At 45.5% G+C, this 19,775-nt stretch overlaps 1 protein-coding gene and 1 long non-coding RNA gene across 2 annotated transcripts in view; one reads left to right on the top strand and one right to left on the bottom strand.

Annotated features, from left to right (window-relative positions):
• The window catches only part of LOC138292134 (uncharacterized), a 221,768-nt gene that overhangs the window by 33,346 nt on the left and 168,647 nt on the right, over positions 1-19,775 (bottom strand). The gene's annotated exons all lie outside the window — the stretch shown is intronic.
• The window catches only part of VAV1 (vav guanine nucleotide exchange factor 1), a 409,433-nt gene that overhangs the window by 349,523 nt on the left and 40,135 nt on the right, over positions 1-19,775 (top strand). The window contains exons 22-25 of the mRNA XM_069230534.1: positions 206-237; positions 9,716-9,832; positions 17,018-17,105; positions 18,131-18,245. Coding sequence (XP_069086635.1) covers positions 206-237; positions 9,716-9,832; positions 17,018-17,105; positions 18,131-18,245 — 352 coding nt within the window. The remainder of the gene's footprint in view (positions 1-205; positions 238-9,715; positions 9,833-17,017; positions 17,106-18,130; positions 18,246-19,775) is intronic.

Genomic DNA, 19,775 nt, shown 5'->3' with positions numbered 1-19,775 from the left:
TGGCGGTCTTACCGCCGGTTCTCCGCCTTCTGCCAGGGTCGTAATGACACCCTATATATTGCTATATGTAACTAAACTTAGGTTGTGTATTCCGAAGGCCATCATTATTGGCTTCACCAAAGGAAGTCAGTATCAATTTGATTTTGTTTGTTTTTTTGTCTATTTTTTAAAAAACGACTGCAAATTTGTGTTTTCTTTTTTCCAGACCCCTCCACCAGATTTATCTGTTTATAGTTGGTAAGTACACAGAGCACATAACACTGAACCTTTCCAAAAGTATCATATTCACAATAGCAGAGAAAAGGAGCAGTATTTCCCTTTGGTTTTGGTGGTAGCAGTAGCCACTGCATACTGATTTATTGGATACCTACAGCCCATGCACAGTCATTCTGTGATACTTTAAGCCCCTGTACTTTGAAGTTAGGGCAGTTAACAGCCTCAGGCAGCAATATCAGGATACTCATAGCCCCTCTGCAGAAATACTAATATGTTCAAAGTCTACTGGAGTGGGCGGTGGCGGAGGAGGTACGCCTTAAACGAGTAAGAACAGATGAAAAGGCAGACAAAGACATACAAACCTAGGGCACATTTGTAAATAACTTTGAAGCAGGAGATAGTCAATTATTGAGTGACTTAACAGATGAGGAGAATTAGGAGAATGAGAGGGCATGTTATTCGGAACTAAAGTAACGACTGCAAAAGTATATGTATGATGTTGGAAATGATATGTGTGGCTTAATGACATGGATAATAGTGTTGTATATGTTACGTGGTTGTCTATAGCAATGATCTCTTTTGTTAAATTGTTGGTATATGTCCTTTAAATGCCGGGATCGGTTGGTTGTACACTTTAAAATGCTTATAAAAACAGATTCTATAAAAAAATATATATATAAAGTCCCTGCTCTGTAGAACTCAGTCTTCATGACCCCCAACGCTGCGGAACAGGAATAATCACAGCCCCCTCCAGAAGTCCTGGGATATTTGCAGTCCATGACCAGCAATTCTGGGACAGCCCCTACATGGTTATATTGAGGATATATACGAGGCCCCTGCAGTTAATAATGACCACTGAGACTGCTTCTACTGCACAAATACAGAATTAGCTGGAATTTTCCCCATCTGCATTAATCCTAGCCCTTCCCTAAGGCATGTGTGGGTACCAATATGGGACAAACCTTTACTGGGTGGAAAAGTAATGGTGTGTTTCTATCCTTTATGTTTATGTGCACACACTTGAATACATTTACATTTTTTTAAATTGTACCATGTGAACATGACCACAGCTGGCATAACCATATAACTGCATTAAGCGACAAATGCTGACACTGCTTATATCTGTGGTGTGCTCTTTTTTCTTGGGTTTGTACAAACAATGACTTCTATATAATCTAGAAGTTAAAAACAGGAACTTGCACCCAAAACCTTTTCTGGAATCAACATCCCTGGTATGCTAGAGGCAGTATTAATTTTTCCTTCCTGGGAATGCCATGTCAAGCGTGGTACTCCCAGGCAGAAAAAACATGATGGGATACCTCAGGCTAAATAGAGCAGTCCTTCGGATGCAAAGCTGGCTAGCTGGTCAGTGCTAAAGAAGATGTATCTGGTGGTGTAGCAGGCTCGGCTCTGCCATTGGAACCCGAGCACTTCGTTTGACACAATTGACAACCTGCCCTCATTCTCACTCTGGAGTCTTGAATGGGATTCACCGGCAATGTCCTTCACTGGTTCACCTCCTACCTTTCCAACTTCCAGTTTGTTCACATAGGTACCTCCAAGTCTCACAAAATCCCTATCACCTGTAGAGTCCTCTTGGTTTCTATACTGTTACCTGTCATCCTCGGACTCACTTGGAGGTGCTTGGTGCTCAACTCACAGACAGCTTCAAGATTCACAAATTCCCAGATAATACACAACTCTACTTGAAGTCTCCTCTGCTTCAGACATCCAATGCCTTAAACACTCCCTCCACGACATCTAGTCCTGTATTTCCAGTGCCTATCTGGAACTGAGCACAACCAATAAATAATTGTTGTTATTTGCCATGGAGAACAAACAAAAACCCTGGACAGCCAATCTCACCCTCAACGAATGCATTGCCAAAGTCTACCTGCTACAAATTCTCCTTTAAACAGAGTTACATAGTTTCTTCCAGGAAGCAACTTTGAAACTGCTGTTCAATACTTTGTGCTCTGAAATGGTGGCAATACCCTGCTCCATGGCCTCCCAGACTCCACACTATCATCCCTTAAAGACATCCATTATGCTGCAGCACATCTCAACCAAGGCCTGAAGAAATAAGGTCACATCACCCTCATCCTGATGGAACTCCATTGGCTCCCCTTGCCAGCCTGCACCATCTTCAAAACCAGGTGCATCATTTATAAAGCCATTACGACCAGCACACCTTCTTATTTTATAGACACGCTCAGCATCTCTGGTGGTTCTTGGCGCACTTGCAGCTAGGACGCAATATGACTACAGATTAAGAAGTCTAACAAAAGAAAAAAACAAGGAAACAGGCCTTTTCCATCTATACATGAAGGGTCTGGAACAACATCCCAGAACTATCAAAGCCGCCCTACTGCTGCTGCAATTCAGGAAAGAGTTGAAGACACACTTCTTTAGAGATGCTACATCACAATGCATTCACAGTCCACAAAGTAGCTAACTCTCACTACTTGTTGACTTAATGCTTGTCTTTGAACCTATACAGCACTTCATTGCTTTTTGGCTAGGTTGCACTACAGAAATATCACTCACATCCATAAAAACAGACTTCTAAAGCTCCACGATAAAGTGGCCAGCGATTGTCTGAACCTCTGGTGGCAAGATTGTTAAGCGAGCCTTAAAAAATCCTACTGACTCAGTAGGTGCAACATTCTAGGTTAAAGTTTATTTACATATACAAGGCATACTGGAACGGAGAAGCGAATATGTGCAGGGAATGTCCCGCTCTAGGCATCCAAGAGAAGCCTGTGAAAGCAAACCTATTATCTCAAGGAGCCGTCAAAATAAACTAACAAGTACACAATTCTGTAGGAGTCCAGGGACCCACCCAGGCTTAGAAATCAAAGGCTCTGGGTAGAACCGTCCTATAGCGTTTCCAAGAAAGGCCTGAATACTAAACAGTTCCACCTTGCCTTTGTCTAAACCTCACACCCTGGGAGGTAATGAGTGCAGATTTTGAGACCAAGACCTCCCCTTTAGTAATTCGACTACAGTACCCCCAGGTTCTCTTTCACCGTGCACAGATTCTAATGACATAGTGCTCTCTAGCAACCATAACATGTTCTGTGAACTAAAAGAGCAAGTTACTTACCTTCGGTAACGCTTTTTCTGGTGGATACTTTAGCTACCTGTGGATTCCTCACCTAATTAATTCTCCCCATGCGTAGCATTAGATGGAAACTTCTCTCTAGCTCTGCATGTCAGCGAGGACGTCACAATTGGCCGACTCCACGCAACTCCGTCTGACATCATCATGTCAATAAGAGGCCCTCGCCGGCGTGCTGACGTCAGTTTACACCATTTTTGACGTGCTTTTGAAACATATAGATAACATCGACAACCTAAACACTTCATAAATAAATAATAAAACTTTATAGAGAAGCTTTATATAAAAGTTTTACAAAGCTCCTTAAAAAGAGCATACCATCATGAACAGTCTGAAAACTTGGAAATAACCTGAATTGCAACTATGAACATATATACATATATAGAAACATAGAAATTAAGGCACTGAAGTGCACACCCAAGGCGATCCTGGTATGACCAGACAGACAACGGGGAGGCAGGAGGGACCGTGAGGAATCCACAGGTAGCTAATGTATCCACCAGAAAAAGCGTTACCGAAGGTAAGTAACTTGCTCTTCTGATGGATACAACTACCTATGGATTCCTCACCTAATGAATAGAGTCCCAAAGCAGTACCACCTCGGAGGAGGGTGTCCGTCTGGTCACACCAGGAACTCCTGCAGCACAGACCGCGCAAAATGGCCATCCCTCCGCACCTCGGAATCCAGACAATAATGCTTTACAAAGGTGTGGAGGGAAGACCAAGTCGTGGCCTTACAGATGTCTGCCACCGGAACACCTCTGGCCAGAGCCGATGAGGTCGACTTGGCCCTGGTGGAATGAGCTCTGATCCCCTCAGGAGGATCCTTCTTCGCCAATGAGTAACATATTTTAATACAAAGAACAACCCACCTGGAGAGCGTTCTCTTGTGGACGGCCTTCCCCTTCCTCTTCCCCACGTATCCGATAAAAGAGTTGTTCATCCAACCAGAACTCTCTCGTCCTGTCGATATAAAAGCTGAGAGCCCTCTTAGGGTCCAAACGATGGACTCTTTACTCCTCCTTAGATGGGTGCGGAGGCGGGTAGAATGACGAGAGAGTTATGGATTGTCCCAAGTGAAACGGAGACACTACCTTGGGGAGGAAAGCCGCCCTGGTCCTCAAAATCACCTTGTCCTTATGAAAAGTCGTAAATGGTGGGTGAACAGAAAGTGCCTGCAGTTCACTAACACGTCTAGCCGACGTAATGGCTGTCAGAAACACAGTTTTGAAAAACAAATACCTCAAGGGACAAGAATGAAGAGGCTCAAAGGGAGAGCCCATCAAAAAAGTCAACACCAGATTCAAGTACCACTGCGGCATGATAAAAGGAGTGGGAGGAAACTTATTAATAAGCCCCTTCAAAAATCGTAAAATCAAAGGAGATTTGAATAAAGAGGGTTGATCTGAAAGACATAAGAAGGCCAAAAGGGCCGAAAGATAGCCTTTTACAGTGGCCACAGCACAACCACGCTGAGCCAACGATAAAGCGAATAACAATATATCTGAAAGGTGGGCACTTAAGGGATTAATTTGCTGCTCTCCACACCAACGAATGAATTTAGCCCACCTACTAGCATATATCGATTTGGTGGAGTGTTGCCTGGCCGATAAAAGAACGTCCACCACCTCTGGTGGGAGAGAAAAAGCACTCAGGTTGCCCCGCTCAATCTCCAGGCATGAAGGTGCAGGCTCTGGGGGTGGGGGTGTAGAACCTGCCCCTGCAACTGCGAGAGGAGGTCTGCCCTGAGGGGGAGACGGAGAGGAGGGCACAGAGAGAGTTGGAGTAGGTCTGCATACCATACCCTTTGCGGGCAATCCGGAGCTATTAGAATGACTTGGGCCCGGTCTTGACGAATCTTCCTCAAAACCCGAGGAATCAATGGTATGGGGGGAAACGCGTAAAGCAACTGGTCGCACCAGGACATCTGAAACCCGTCCCACAACGCTCCTTGCATCGGATACTGAAGGCTGCAGAACGACGGATAGTGTGCGTTCTCCCGAGTGGCAAACATGTCTATCTGGGAAAAACCCCACTTCCGAAAGATGTGAAGAATCAGATCCGGATGCAGACGCCACTCATGGTCGTCCGAGAAGAAGCGACTGAGTCTGTCCGCCTGACGTTTTGAACCCCGGCCAGATGGTTTGCTACTACGCAAAGCTGATGGCCCGAGCCCAGGACCAGAGTCGCAGAGCCTCTCTGCAAAGAAGGTACGACCCTACACCCCCCTGCTTGTTGATATACCACATTGCGGTCGTGTTGTCCGTTCGGATCTGAACCGACTGACTGCAAAGGGAAGGGAGGAAGGCGTTGAGGGCCAAACGAATCGCCTGCAGTTCCAGCAGATTGATATGAAACCTCTGCTCTACTGGAGACTAACGACCCTTGATCTCCAGATCCTCCAGATGAGCTCCCCACCCTAAGCTGGAGGCATCCGTTATCACTGTGGTCACAGGAGTTGGCAGCGAAAACGGTTTTCCTTGAGAAAGGTTGCCGTCCCCAGACCACCATCAGAGATCCACCGCAGTGTCTCTGGAGATCTTTATCGACTCCCCGAGATCTCCTCTGTATTGAAACCACTGCCTGCGGAGGCACCACTGAAGAGCCCTCATATGCCAGCGTGCATGAGTGACCAACAGAATGCAAGAAGCGAACAGGCCGAGCAGACGAAGGACCGTGAGGACTGGAACTACTGCTCCTTCTTGAAATATTGGAATCAACACCTGAATGTCCTGTATCCGCTGTGGCGGAGGAAAGGCCCGATTCAATGTCGTGTCCAGTACTGCCCCTATAAACAGGAGGCGTTGAGAGGGCTCTAGGTGAGACTTGGGCACATTTATTGAAAAACCCAGACTGAACAACAATTGGGTTGTCAGCTGCAGATGACGCAACACAAGCCCCGGAGACTCGGCTTTGATCAACCAATCGTCCAGGTAAGGGAATACTGCTACCCCTTTCCTCCTGAGGTGTGCTGCAACAACCGCCAGCACCTTCGTGAAGACTCGAGGTGCGGAAGTAAGACCAAAAGGATGGACCACAAACTGGTAGTGCTGCAATCCTACCACAAACCGGAGATACTTCCTGTGCGACTTGAGAACGGGAATGTGAAAATAAGCATCCTGCAAGTCGACCGACCCCATCCAATCCTCCTTGTTCAACGCCAAAACCACCTGTGCTAGAGTCAGCATTTTGAATTTCTCCTGTTTGAGGAACCAATTCAAAACCTTCAGGTCCAAAATTGGTCTCAGACGACCATCCTTTTTGGGAATTGGAAAGTACCTGGAATAGCAACCCTGACCCCTCTCCAGCTCCGGAACCAACTCTATTGCGCCCTTCAACAATAGGGAGAGAACCTCCTGTTCTAGCAAGATGAGATGATCTTCTGAACAAAAGGAAGGACAGGGAGGGAAGGGAGGAGGACTCTCCCGAAAGGGAAGAGCATAACCTTTTCTTACCACACTGATGACCCAGGAATCTGATGTTATGGACTCCCAGATGGGAAGAAAAAGAGAAAGCCTCCCCCCTACCGGAGAGACATGGGAGACGATGGCAAGAGGACTAGGGCTGCTTTCCTTGTGGCAACCCTCAAGAGGAAGAGGAAAGGTGCTGCTGCTGGGTGGCCCCTCTAGTGCGGACTCTACCCCGCCCCCTAAGCAATCGATAAGGGAGGCTTGAAGACTGCTGCCCCGGCTGCTGTGACCTCCCACGAAAGGAAGCCCCTCTTCCAAAAACTCGCAGCCGTCTGAATGACCGAAACGGGGTGGAAGCAGCCTGCAGACCCAGAGACCTAGCAGTGCCCCTACATTCTTTAAACCGCTCTAGCGCAGAGTCCGTTTTAGATCCAAATAGTTTTGCCACATCAAAAGGCAAATCCAGTAGCGTGGCCTGGACATCAGAAGAAAAACCAGAAGTGCGCTACCACGCATGACGCCTGGTGGCAACGGAAGTCCCCATGGCTCTTGCAACAGAGTCCGTGGTATCCAGCCCTGACTGAATAACTTGCATAGCCGCCACCTGAGTGTCCGAAAGAAGGCTATACAAGTCCTGGGGCATGTCCGGAAGAACAGTCTTTGCCGCATCCATTATAGCATGTATATACCTGCCAAGAATACAAGTAGCATTGGCAGATTTTAGCGCCATGCCACACAACGAAAACACCTTCTTGGCCGATTGTTCCATTCTCTTGGATTCCCGGTCCGATGGGACTCCCGGAAACGAACCAGGGGCAGACCTCGAAGAACAGGATGCCTGCACTACCAGACTCTCTGGCGAAGGGTGTTTTGACAAAAACTCCGGGTCCCCCGGTGCAGACCTATAACGCCTGGCCACTTACCTACTAAAAGCCGAAGAGGTGACAGGCTTCTTCCAAACCTCTTCGATTGGTTCCATAAGAGCCTTAATAAATGGCAAAAGAGGATCCGCCATGGCTGTAGCAGGGTGCAAAACTTCCGTCAAAAGGTTGATCCTAACCTGAGCTGTAGGTAAGGGAAGTTCCAAAAAAGTCTCGGCCTTTCTAATCACTGAATGGAAAGTGGCTGTCTCCTCTGTATATTCTCCTGGGGAGGCCAGATCCCATTCTGGAGAAGTGTCAAGTCCACTTGCAGTATCCAGTCCTGGGAACTCACTCTGGGGATCAGTGATCTCCCCTTCTTCAAGGAATTGTTGCCAATATTCCCGTTCCTCCAGCAACCTGAGGGCCTTTCGCCGAGACCTCAACTTGGCCTCCAGCCCCGGCGTCAACATGGAGTGCAATGACGTCGGTGAATGGCGGTGGGAAGGCGTCATGATAGGATCTCCAGATCCACCCAACGCCGCAGATGGATCCAACGATGTCGAAGGTCTCTCCCTCGACGTCAACGGCTGCGCCGCCAGCAGAGGTGCTTGACTAGAGTCTCCAGCCGGACAGAACGGCATAAACAGCGTCGGCCTGTATGGAGCAGGAACGCCGAGATTGAATGCCAGGGGACCGGTGGAGCGAGCCGGCGCACCACCTCCCGGAGCCATATTTTGGAATATGGCAAACATGGCATTGAGAAATGCCGCCGGATCCGTACCCGGAGCCGGGAACGAAGGATAGCTTTGCGGAGCCGACGCCGGGCTGGACTCTTGTGCGCCTGGATGCACCGGAGAAGCCAGATGGCTTTGAGACTCCACGACCTCGAAGACTGTCGGCGCCAGGGACGTCTGCAGTGTCACTGGCTGTGGGGACACCGTCGGACTCACTTCCCAAGACTTGCTGCACCGAATCGACGGAGACCTCGACCCCCGACCGACTCCTGGACCGACACCGAGAGTCACGGTGACGCCGCTTCTTGTGAAACGACTTTCCTGAAGACGATCATTGGTGCCGCATCCTCTCCTTATTTGACTTAGCTAAAAATAGCTTAGCCTCACGCTCCTTCAACGCCTTAGGATTCATCTTCTGACAGGAGCCGCATTCCTGGACGTCGTGATCTGAACTGAGGCACCAAAGGCAGTCGTTGTGAGGATCAGTCACCGACATCTGACCTCCACACTCCCTGCAGGGCTTAAAACCCGAGTTCTTTGGAGCCGACATCGAGAAAACACAAAGTATCCCTTTCGAAGAGCGAACGATACAGGTAGCCAGAAAAGTAACCGCTATCGAAGGCACGGAAAAAAGGGAACTGACGTCAGCACGCTGGCGAGGGCCTCTTATTGCCATGATGACGTCAGACGGAGACTCGTGGAGTTGGGCAATTGTGACGTCCTCGCCGACGTGCAGAGCTAGAGAGAAGTTTCCGTCGAATGCTACGCATGGGGAGAATTAATTGGGTAAGGAATCCACAGGTAGTTGTATCCATCAGAAACCTAAATAATTAAATATGCGTTAATGTGAATGACAGTGTGCATTTATGATTCGTAACAAACAATAGTGGGATAGTCACACTCCCAGCCTCCCATTATGTGGTTATATTCTTCTGTCCCTGCCTTTGATGTTGGACTGGTTTGTTCGTTTGTTGTACAGTGGTTCCTGTTGTTGCACAGTCTTTCACTCGCATGGGTGTATTCCACAGCTCATGTCCCTGATCACAAACAGCCCTTGTACATTTATACTGCACTTCTTCCTGGCATTGCATAGTTCACACAGTTATATGCAGGCATATTCTACATTTCTTTGTGTTACACTGGCTTTGCACATCAGTATGTCATCACATTCTACATTCTCTGCGCTTGATGTACCGCAATCCTGGAACGTTGATGTGTGGTAGTGTTATACACACCTTAATTCTACAGGCTGCTGTTGTCTGGACCATTTTCATTGATTAGTTATAATGTCTCTTAAAACTTACCAGTGACACTGTGAGATATTCAGCAAATGGCTTCATATTCCTTAACATATGTCCACTTGCTCATTAGGTATGCTGGCCCCATGGAGAGGAAAGAAGCAGAATTAGCCATGAATAATCGCTCAGACGGCACTTACCTGGTCAGGCAGCGGGTGAAGGATGCTGGAGAGTTTGCCATAAGTATCAAGTAAGTACTTAAGCTAGAGGTAGTCACTTGCGTTTTTAAGCTTTGTGAAGGCACGAGCAACAGTTTCCCACCACTCAGTTTCCAGACTCCATGCAGGAAACAGCAAATGATTATCACCAAGCAATTTGTAAAAAAATTTCAGGCACAACAAAACTCATCACATGAAATGTCTAAAAGTGATGCAGGGATAACCAAATTATCACAGTATTTTTGTTTTCCAGTCCTTGGCTCACTGGCCATCAAGTTCATACAAGTGAAGTCATTGCTCTGCATCAACAATCTAGCATCCAGTGGCAATAAAATTGGGCTGTGGGTTGGGTCTCTTGCCTACTAGATGTCTGTTGGTACAGACATCCTTCAAACTAGCAGCTCGGTGTTGGTTTACGGCCGCCATATTCACATTACAACAAGTGAGGGTAAAGAAGAGAAACTAGTAGTTCTCTTTTTCCAACAAACACCTGGGTACCTGATTGTGGAAATAAATGTTTTTCTTGTCAACCTAGCAGGGTGAAAGATTGTCCTCAGCATTACAGAGCAGTGCTTATAGAATAGGTGTACTATATACACTTCGGCATGGGTGAAGTAGGGTGCTAGGAATATGTTCATACTGATGGATAAGAAAAGGCAAGTGTTTAGCTAGTAGTTCAAGCTCTCATTTTCCCTGGTGAGCTACTTGGCAAACCCTGATGTGGAGATGCAAGCCCTCCAATGGGATCATAGCTCAGAAAGAGTAAATGAATGGTGAAGAGAACAACACTCAGGGGGTTGCAACTGAGTTGTATTTCACCTTAAAGATGAGTAGTACAGTGAGATGGCATCCTTCTACAGCAGAGCCAGGGCACCAATAGCACAGATCACTTTATCTTCTGGAGGTTAGCTAGTGGATTTAGGAGGATTTAAGAGTTGGGTAAACGGCCTGGTTCTTACATCTTGGGTGAAGATCTTTCTTTTCTTAAACTGCCCTCTTGAAAGACTTTTCAAGTCCTGTGAAATTGGAGTACAGCACTAAAAGTGTGTTCATGATCCAGATGTGCAAGGGGCAAAGTTTGGTAGTAAGAGGTGGCAGTAGTTGTGCTTGATCCCGGCATCTGCTTTCTTAGACCCCCTTCCATGGCATAGGGGTCTTCTGTCTAACGTGGTGGGAAAAATGGTCTGAGGGCATGGGCAGGAAACAGTAAGACAACCTAATAGTAAACTCCTTGAACCAGTTTTCTTAATCATTGGTAATAGGAGATTTCCCTGCCTAGATTGTTTGACTGTATGAGCTTCCTTCCTCACAAGTTATTCTGTCCATTTCTTTGTGGCCACCAGCATGATTCTGTTGATGATGGAATGCTGCTTAACATAACACATTCTTATTCAATAGAATAACTCTGTTACTAACTAGATCGTAGAGTTCCGCAAGGCCGTGACCTGACTCAAATGGTCCTCTCTGATGTTGAGTCAAGCCAGTTCGAGTTTGCCCAGTTTGTCATTCAGGCTCCATTTCCTCTGCTTGCTCTGCCTCAGCAACGACAGAAGCATACCCTGCATGACATAGATTTGGATACAATGCAGTTGATAAGATTGGCCAACCTTATGAGGAGCATTGGTTTGACGACCTGCAGGAGGCTAATTTCCATTGTGACGCCATTCGTCACTGGGCTTGGCTGAGGTCTTTCAGTTTTTCAGGTGATGTACAGTCGTCCCTCGTGGACATGCTGTTTGATGGACTTCACCTGTTTGGGGACAAGGCAAACTCTGTTCTTGAGCGGTTCAAGTAGAGCAAGCCTACAGCTCACTCCCTGAACTCATCTAACCCACCTCACCAGATGCATCAGCTCTACTGTTCCTTTTGTTGCTTTGGCAGAAGTATCCCATACTGTCAGCCGTTCCAAACCAAGCATGGTACCAAGCACTTTTGCACTGGCGCTGTAGTGCCCACCACCCGATCTGTCAAGGTCAATAGGCCACCCAGTCCTTTTCCCTCCCTGCAGCCCCACCTGCCAAACCCCTTTAACGTACCCTTACTGGAGCACAGCCACCCAGTAGGAGGCTGGATCTGATGAGTCTTGGCGGGTTGGCAGGACATCAAACAGGTGGATCCTGCAAATTGTTCAGAAGAGATGTACCCTACCCTTAGTTTCCCTTCCCCGCACCTCCCCCGTCTCCCCAATGACTGATGGAGGACCATCTTTCTGTTTTGCAGCAGAAAGTGCAAACCTGTTTGGCCAAAGGGAGTATTAAAAGGGTGCCCATGCCAGAAGTAGGACGTGATTTCTGTCCCTGCTACCTTCTGGTGCCCAAGGAAGATGGAAGCTCTTGGCCTGTTTTAAACCTGCGCTCTGCCCTCTCAACGCCTTCCTTCAGAAAGAATACTTCAAAGTGCTCACACTGGCCCAGGTCTTGTCTGCTGCCCTCAACCCTGGAGACTGAATGGTGGGGTTAGACCAGTAGGATGCTATTTCCATATGCCTGCCCTTCAGGCCCATTGGCCCTGCCTGCAGTTTCTTGTGGGACAGGAGCATTTCAGTTTGCTGTACTCCCCTTCCATCTCTCCAGTGCCCCTCAAGTGTTCACGAAAGTGATAGCAGTGGTGGCAGCACACCTTCTGAGGTTAGGGATGCCAGTCTTCTCCTATCTTGAGTGCGGGTTCACCCCAAGCAGTCGTCAACCTCCTCTAGACTGCAGCAAACCTCCTGTCATCTTTGGGGTTTACTATCAACATGCTGAAGTCACGCCTGACTCCCCTTCATTGGAGTTATTATGGAAACAGTTCAGTTTCATGCCTTTTCCTCGGGAAAGATATTTCCAGCCATTCAGGCTATGATCTCAGTCTACATCCTGGGTCCTGGATTTCAGTGAGGTCGACTCCGAGGCTACTGGGACAACTGATGGCCTCCTGCATCCTGCAGGTTGAGCATGCTAGGTGGCATGTGCTGGGTATGCAATGAGATCGGAAGTCTGAGTAGGCCCAACATCAAGGAGACCTCTCCAACCACAATCAGATTTCAAAGAAGACTGCAAAGAATCTCTTCATTCTCCACCCAGAGCTCACAGTGCTGACTAATGCATTACTTCTGTCTATTTTCTATCTGTCTTAGTATGAGCCAGAAACATAAATCCGTCTGAAAGACAAACCACACAGCAGACTGAAGAAAGTTACTTTCCTGTACTTGAACTGTAATAGTTGTGATAATGTAAATAAAGGAGATAAAATTGCACACCCAAATTCTGGTAAACTTGTCAAACTACAGCATTGTGGCCACATTAAAAAAATGTATATGTTATTTACATCAATAAATGCTCTTATGGCATCTACAGCGTCGGTTAAACATCACATCTTGTGAAAAATCATTGCAATGAGCATAAATCCATTGGACAGGTTAAAAATGCATTCTCTTAAGTGACCAGACACTTCCTTATCAAGCATACCAAGCAATAATGTTTCCAAATTGTTGCAGTGGTACTGCTAGTCATGAGAGTTGACAGACGAGCTAGGATTGTATCCCATTAAGAATATATTTGGATACAAATGTTGGATAGTCTTGCACTGTAAAGTTTGAGTAAATATCAAAATATAATGTTTGTACTATAAGGTTCAGTTAACCATCAGAAAATGACTTCCCAAGAAACATGAAATGGGTATGAGCGGACTATTAGCAGGTTAGTACAACATAGCACGTCCAGAGTAAGTACTGGCTTAAAAATGCGGACTTCTAAGATGATTGTTTCTTCAAACATTGAAAACTGCAGTTTGTGAAAAAAAGATGTTTTATTTTATTGTGAATTAAAAAGAAAATTTGAAAAATGGTCAAACACTTTTGTGAATTATATAGTTTTGCTAAAAGTATAAAAGATTTTATACAACCCGAAATCTGAGACGGCGATAGTGTAGATACACACTAAAATTTGTTGAAGAACGCCAATGAATATCCAGAGGTGAAAAGTGAGTTACAAAATTAGTGAAAGGTGGGGCACGAAATAGCGGTTGCTTCAGAGAAGCAGTTTAAAAAACTCTTAGGGAAACAGAAAGTTCTTAAAAAAGGTCCTCATGATGCAATCGTAGAACAGGTTTGTGACTTTAATACATTACCAGGCAGAGGTTTGACATATACTTTATATTTGACAAGAGGAATTCAGTAAGCAGTTTGGTAATATTAAATTTCACTTACTAAAATCATGGATCATGTTTGGTTGAAAACTGTTTATCCCTCTAGAAACGTTATTTTTTGTATATGGTCATCAGGTACATGGATTGAAAGGTACATATTCCCAAAAGAGGGGTGCACTTAGTATGACGTAATATGGACATTTTCTGATTTTGTTTAATCCCTCTAGTGGAGAGAATGAGTTACAAAATGATGAACAGGTGAAATGTTTCCTGGCATTTTTAGTAATAACAGTGAATGTTTGAAAATGTCTAAACAACACATTTTCATGAATAGAGGTGCTGTCCATGTATTACTTAATGTCAAGCTTAAAGTCAAGACTGTCCCCTATCTCACACATTTTTCAAGGAACTACAGAGGATATTGTCTGGCTCCACATGGGGGGAGACGTAGGGTGTCCCTATCTGTGCTACAGAGACCGTTACTCGATGGCGGTTTGGGCGCACCCAGTTATGAGTGGTACTATGTGGCGGTGCAGCTGCAGTGGCCGATGCGATGGCTGAGCACAGGGGCCTGTTCAGAGATGGTGGCAGTTGCAGAGCCTCTAGGGGGAGTTCCGAAATACACATGGCTGTCATCTGTGGGTGCATAACAGCTAGGGGAGTCTCAGCAGATGAAGGTAGGTCTTTTGAGTTGATATCGATACGTTATGGGATGGTGTACCCACTCGCCTTATTCTCCCCTCATTCTAATCTGGCACATGCCAACTCTCTGTGAGCTGGCATGTCGTTTCGACCAGGCACCATGGGCGACAGCTGATATATTAGTCCTTGGATAACTTTACTATGAAGGCCACCTCATGTCCTTCCAGGATGTCATGAACATGTATGGGTGACGGTGGGACATTTCCTGTCATATCATGCAATCCAACAAGCACTTCTTATCATTTGGGGGAGTGGAAGGGAATGAATCCCCCCCCCTCCAGTTATTTCATGTTTTGTATTCTACGGAGGAACATGGCACCCCATTACAAATCTATATACTACCCTGCAATCCATAGCCCCTGGAGTGCTGAGGTTGGCACTTGGCTCTGGGGCTTGGATCCACCCATGCCGCTGACAAACAATGGGACCAGGCTTTGCGACATGTGAAGGAGATGTCCCGCAAACTGCGCTTCCGGTACACTCAATTAAATTATGTACACCAAACTACCTCACTGATCACTGCATCCAACGCATGTACCCAGGGGCTTCTTCTGAATTTCCAAGATCCAGGATACTACATGCTGGCTTTTATCATCTGAGGGGGGAATGAGCAGTAGTCCAACGTGCTTGAGGAGAAGTAACTGAGATAACAACTGAAATAGTCGAGCAACCGCTGCCACCCACTTCTGATTCTTGTGTGCTGCGATTCGTCCCTATGTAAAAGGGGACAAGTACCTACATAAAGGTATAGACCTGGTGTTTATCCTGTTCAAACATCACATTGCCATGCAATAGAAGGCGCCAGTGGCACCAAACATTATTGTTTAGCTGGACACACTCTTGACATGGGCTCGTGTTGAGATACACTTCTTTACACAGATAAGATTTCAGGACCAGGCTACAGGAGGAGTCACCTGCAGGGGTGAATATGTTAGGAAGATCGAAGCAAAAAACAATAATCGCCCTCCCTGAATTTTCATGCGCAGTGCCCTGAGTGCATGTGTAGGAGGATCTACAGGAGATTGGGTGGAATTGTTGGGCGACGGGCCTTTATTTAGTTATCACTTGTCGGTGGGGTGGGTGTGCTGGTCCTGCTGCTGTGGATACTACTTCCTGGTGCTCCACTCTGATGACTCTGAGATGGGTCTTTACTGCAAGGGTGCCCATTTACAAGACTATGCACAAGTGTAGTGTCGGATCACCTGTAGATACCATGTGATTCTTGCTACGTGTGGACATTAGATTTTTGTCTATAATACCCTTCACACTTCTTCTTCTTCCCAGAGGTCTGCACTATTTTCCCGCTTGCACAGGATCAGTATGCCAATTCTATTATTCATGTTTATGTTATGATTGATTTTTTTGTTCTCTCCGTGCTTCCTCAGTATAATTGCTCTACAGACAGATTACTGTGTACTGATCTTCTGCTCTTGTTTATAATCAATGAAACACATTTTTTTTAAAGTCAAGAAAGTCCCATGAGCTAAAGTTTGCATTCAGGAATTAATTAAAGTGATGTGAGAAAGTGATTGGGTTTCCCCTATGGAGATAGCTCGCAGCCTGTCGAGGAAAATCAGTTTGTATATCCTCTTAAGGGGTGTAAACAAATAATTGTTTATCGACATCTGTTTCTGAATACTAGAAAAGTGTTGTCTGTCATTAGTGAGGCCACCTTTTTATATTATGAAAGATTTCACCTATGCTAATCCTCAGAGCAGGTTGATTGTAGCTCTAAATGTTACACCTGCTTTGGTTTCAACAGCACTAGATTTTCAGAAAGTAATGGTTCTGTAGTTTGTAAAGCGGCAAGCAAAATATTTTTCTAGGCCAAGAATCAAATATTTGACATAAATCAGTATGAACATAAGAGCTGATTGAGCAATGTGTCCAAAATTCTCAGGGAGAATGATTTCACAGTTCATATCTTTTGAAAACCGCTCTCTCTCTCTCTGCAACAAGTTATTTTGCGTTTACTGGGTGTTAATGTGCTTACATTTGTGGGTTTGCCTTCACCAATTGCCATATTGGCAACCAATTGTGGGCTCAGCCCTCGCTGCCTCTATATCGACACCCTGGGATAAAAGACTTTGAGAACTTTTTTTCATTAGAACTCACAGGAAGGTACATGTGTTGCGCTTTCCTAGTGAGTGGGAACACCCATTCCCACTTCCCTCAAGGAACCATGCTGGGTCCAGTCATACACAAAGGCTTTAGAGAATATGTAATTTATTAAACCTTCCACAGAATGGCAGGATTATCGTGGCATCTCCGTGGCATGCCTTTTGGTGCCCACTATATTGCAGAAAGGTTTAGTGCCACCAGTGAAGGCTGTTAAGGGGACCACATTGGAAAGAAGAAAAGGAAAACTAATAGTTGTCTTTTTCCCTTAGGTTCAATGCTGAAACCAAACACATCAAGGTGACGACAATGAATGGGATGTACCGCATTACAGAGAAGAAGGCCTTCCGGAGTCTGACCGTAAGAGAGGCACAAGAACTGAAAGATACAGGGTCATGCCACACACCCAGAGGCATTCACAGCCACAGATAGTTCTTCCAAATGTGCACTGTAGTGGGGTTATGGCTGAAAGCAAAAATTGGTCGATTGGGAGTTTATGCCTCACTCTCAGAGGCTACCAGAGCCTTACCCATCTCTTCTCAGACCCTGTCTCTTCCTTTCCCTGTACCCTCTTCTTTCATCCCTACATTTTACCATGCCTTCATGAAGTCTGCAACCCTTACATCCACCAAGAACTCTTTCTTTGTCTTTGTCCAAGATTCCCACACTCCCTTCACACAGACCCTCAGCGGCCCTTTCTCTAAACCCTCAGCCTGTGCACTCTTCTTTGGTTCATATCCCCCTCTCTTACTACCTCTATACCTTCATCCTGCCTTCCTCCAAAACCATGAAGCGGTGGGTAGTGTAAACAGCTAGCACTTATGGGCTGTTTGAGCAGCTGGTAGTAGTGGTCAGTGTGAAAAGCTGGCATATCTGAGAAGGGTGGGAAGTTGGTGGTTGTACTCATTGTGGGGAGATGGCACTAGTTGAAAGGGAGCAACCATCACTGATGGGCAGTATGAGGAGCTGGTACATATTGGCAGTATGAAGAGCTGGTACATTGGGCAATGTGAAGATCTCCCACCAGTGGAGACAGTGGGTCGCTGGCACTAGTGAACAATGACAAATTAACACTAGTGGGCAGTACAGTGCTTGAAATGGAAATATAAAAGTGTAAGCAACCATTTTCCAACCGTACTTTCTGCAGAGAACTTCCAGTACTCTAATCCTAAAAGTGTTGAGCCCTTGTTCAGATGTACATGTACTCCTAATAAGTGTAGTGCCAATACCTGCCACTGTAGCCCGCTCAGAGGGCATTGAGTTCACAGTGCACTCTACACAAAGATACTAGCATTCAGATGTTGGGGTGCTCTGTACTCATTCATTCATTCACATGGTACAAGAATGGCCAGCAAAACTGAACTCCTACTAATCTTCTTTTGCAGGAACTGGTGGAATTTTACAAGCATAATTCCTTAAAGGATTGCTTCAAGGCACTAGATACAACACTGCAGTGCCCGTATAAGGAGCCAGAGAGGAGAGCAATGCCCACACCAGCAGGTACTAATCGCCTTTCCTATCCTTCACACTTCCACAGAACTCAAAGGTTTCTAGACACCCCACAAGTCTTGGGTGCTCTACTTGAGGTAGATATAAAAGTTCTGAGATGACGACTGTGCGCACACTATCCTGCATATGCTTCTGTATTCTTCAAACCCCACTACATCAGGACGCGTAGCATAAAGGAAGAAACCAATACAGTAGAGATGTGCATGCTTGTGGAGTTGTATGAAAGTACATATCCTGCCTTTAGCTGCTTACCAGTGGGTGTTTATATATACAGAGGGGAGGGCAAGGAAATATAATTTTAGCTTACCTCTTAAAAAAAAAGGATATAGTTAGGTGCTGTATTAATAGAAAAACTAATGTTTAAAAGCCAAAAAAACACTGAAGTTCGCCAGTCATAGTTCACTGAGCTAACTATAACTTGAGCCCCCACCGTGCATCACATCACTGATGGAATCGTCCAAGCTACTGCTTCTCAAATAGAAACAATTAAGTACTGGAGACAAGTCTCATTCAGTATGTTCAATGTTATATGTTGCACACTTCTGCTACCAGTGAAGTTTTAAGTGCAAGCAGTATTTCATTAAAGCAAGGCAGGGACTGACGCAACTAGTGTGAGAATCATACGTTTCAAACAGGCTAAGGCCTGCTACCAAAAATATGTGAGAACAATTAAAAATTCTCCTTACAATACATTTCATGCAATACAATACATTATCCATTTGTTAATTTCTGTGTGAAGAAGTTGTCATGTAGTGCTATAAACTATTTCTATAAATCTATTTAAACTGGAGATTATAAAAGTTCAGTAAAAATTCTAAGACATTATACATTTTTGTACAATGTATAATCTATGGATGACTGACGGACGGTTCAAGTCACAGTAGGATTGCAAGTATTCTTCAAATGGTGTACACCATTTTGCACATTTCAGAAGTATGTGTAGAGTAGATTTACATGCTACAGGAGCTGCCCAAAGTTACTCCAGTATTGGAACTTTCATAGATTCACATTCTTGAATCATTCCCCGTCGTTGAGATGGGAGCCTCCGGTGTAATACAAAACCACATTCAATTGCATATAAAGCTCAGAGGCACTAGGCCTCTTAATTTAGTAACATCTCACAGTCATTTTGTAAAAAAGGACCAGACTTAAGAGACAACCAATCAGCTGTCACCACCCCTTAGAACCCTCCTGTGAGGAGCTGATTTCCCTCAGATTTTTCACTGCACGTTGTGCTAAGGAGTCTCCTCTGAGCTCTGCTCAGTTTTTTTCTCTCAGAAATACTGTCTGAGTGGATTTGGATATTTCTCTCTTCAGAATTACTTCAAGGTGATTCAAACTGACTACCATGTCAGAGACACCTAAGAAAGAGCTCTTTAGAGCTTGTGCTACATGCATGAAGAAAAGGCTGCATGTTGATGACCAGCATAAACACTGTATTTATTGTCTCTGTCCGAGCCATAAACCTAGAGACTGCAAGGTATATAGAACATTTTCTACCAAGACCCTTTAAGATAGAGA

This window comes from Pleurodeles waltl, chromosome 4_2, assembly GCF_031143425.1.
Source record: "Pleurodeles waltl isolate 20211129_DDA chromosome 4_2, aPleWal1.hap1.20221129, whole genome shotgun sequence".
Lineage (NCBI taxonomy): Eukaryota > Metazoa > Chordata > Amphibia > Caudata > Salamandridae > Pleurodeles > Pleurodeles waltl.
This window is presented reverse-complemented; position numbering and strand designations above follow the sequence as displayed.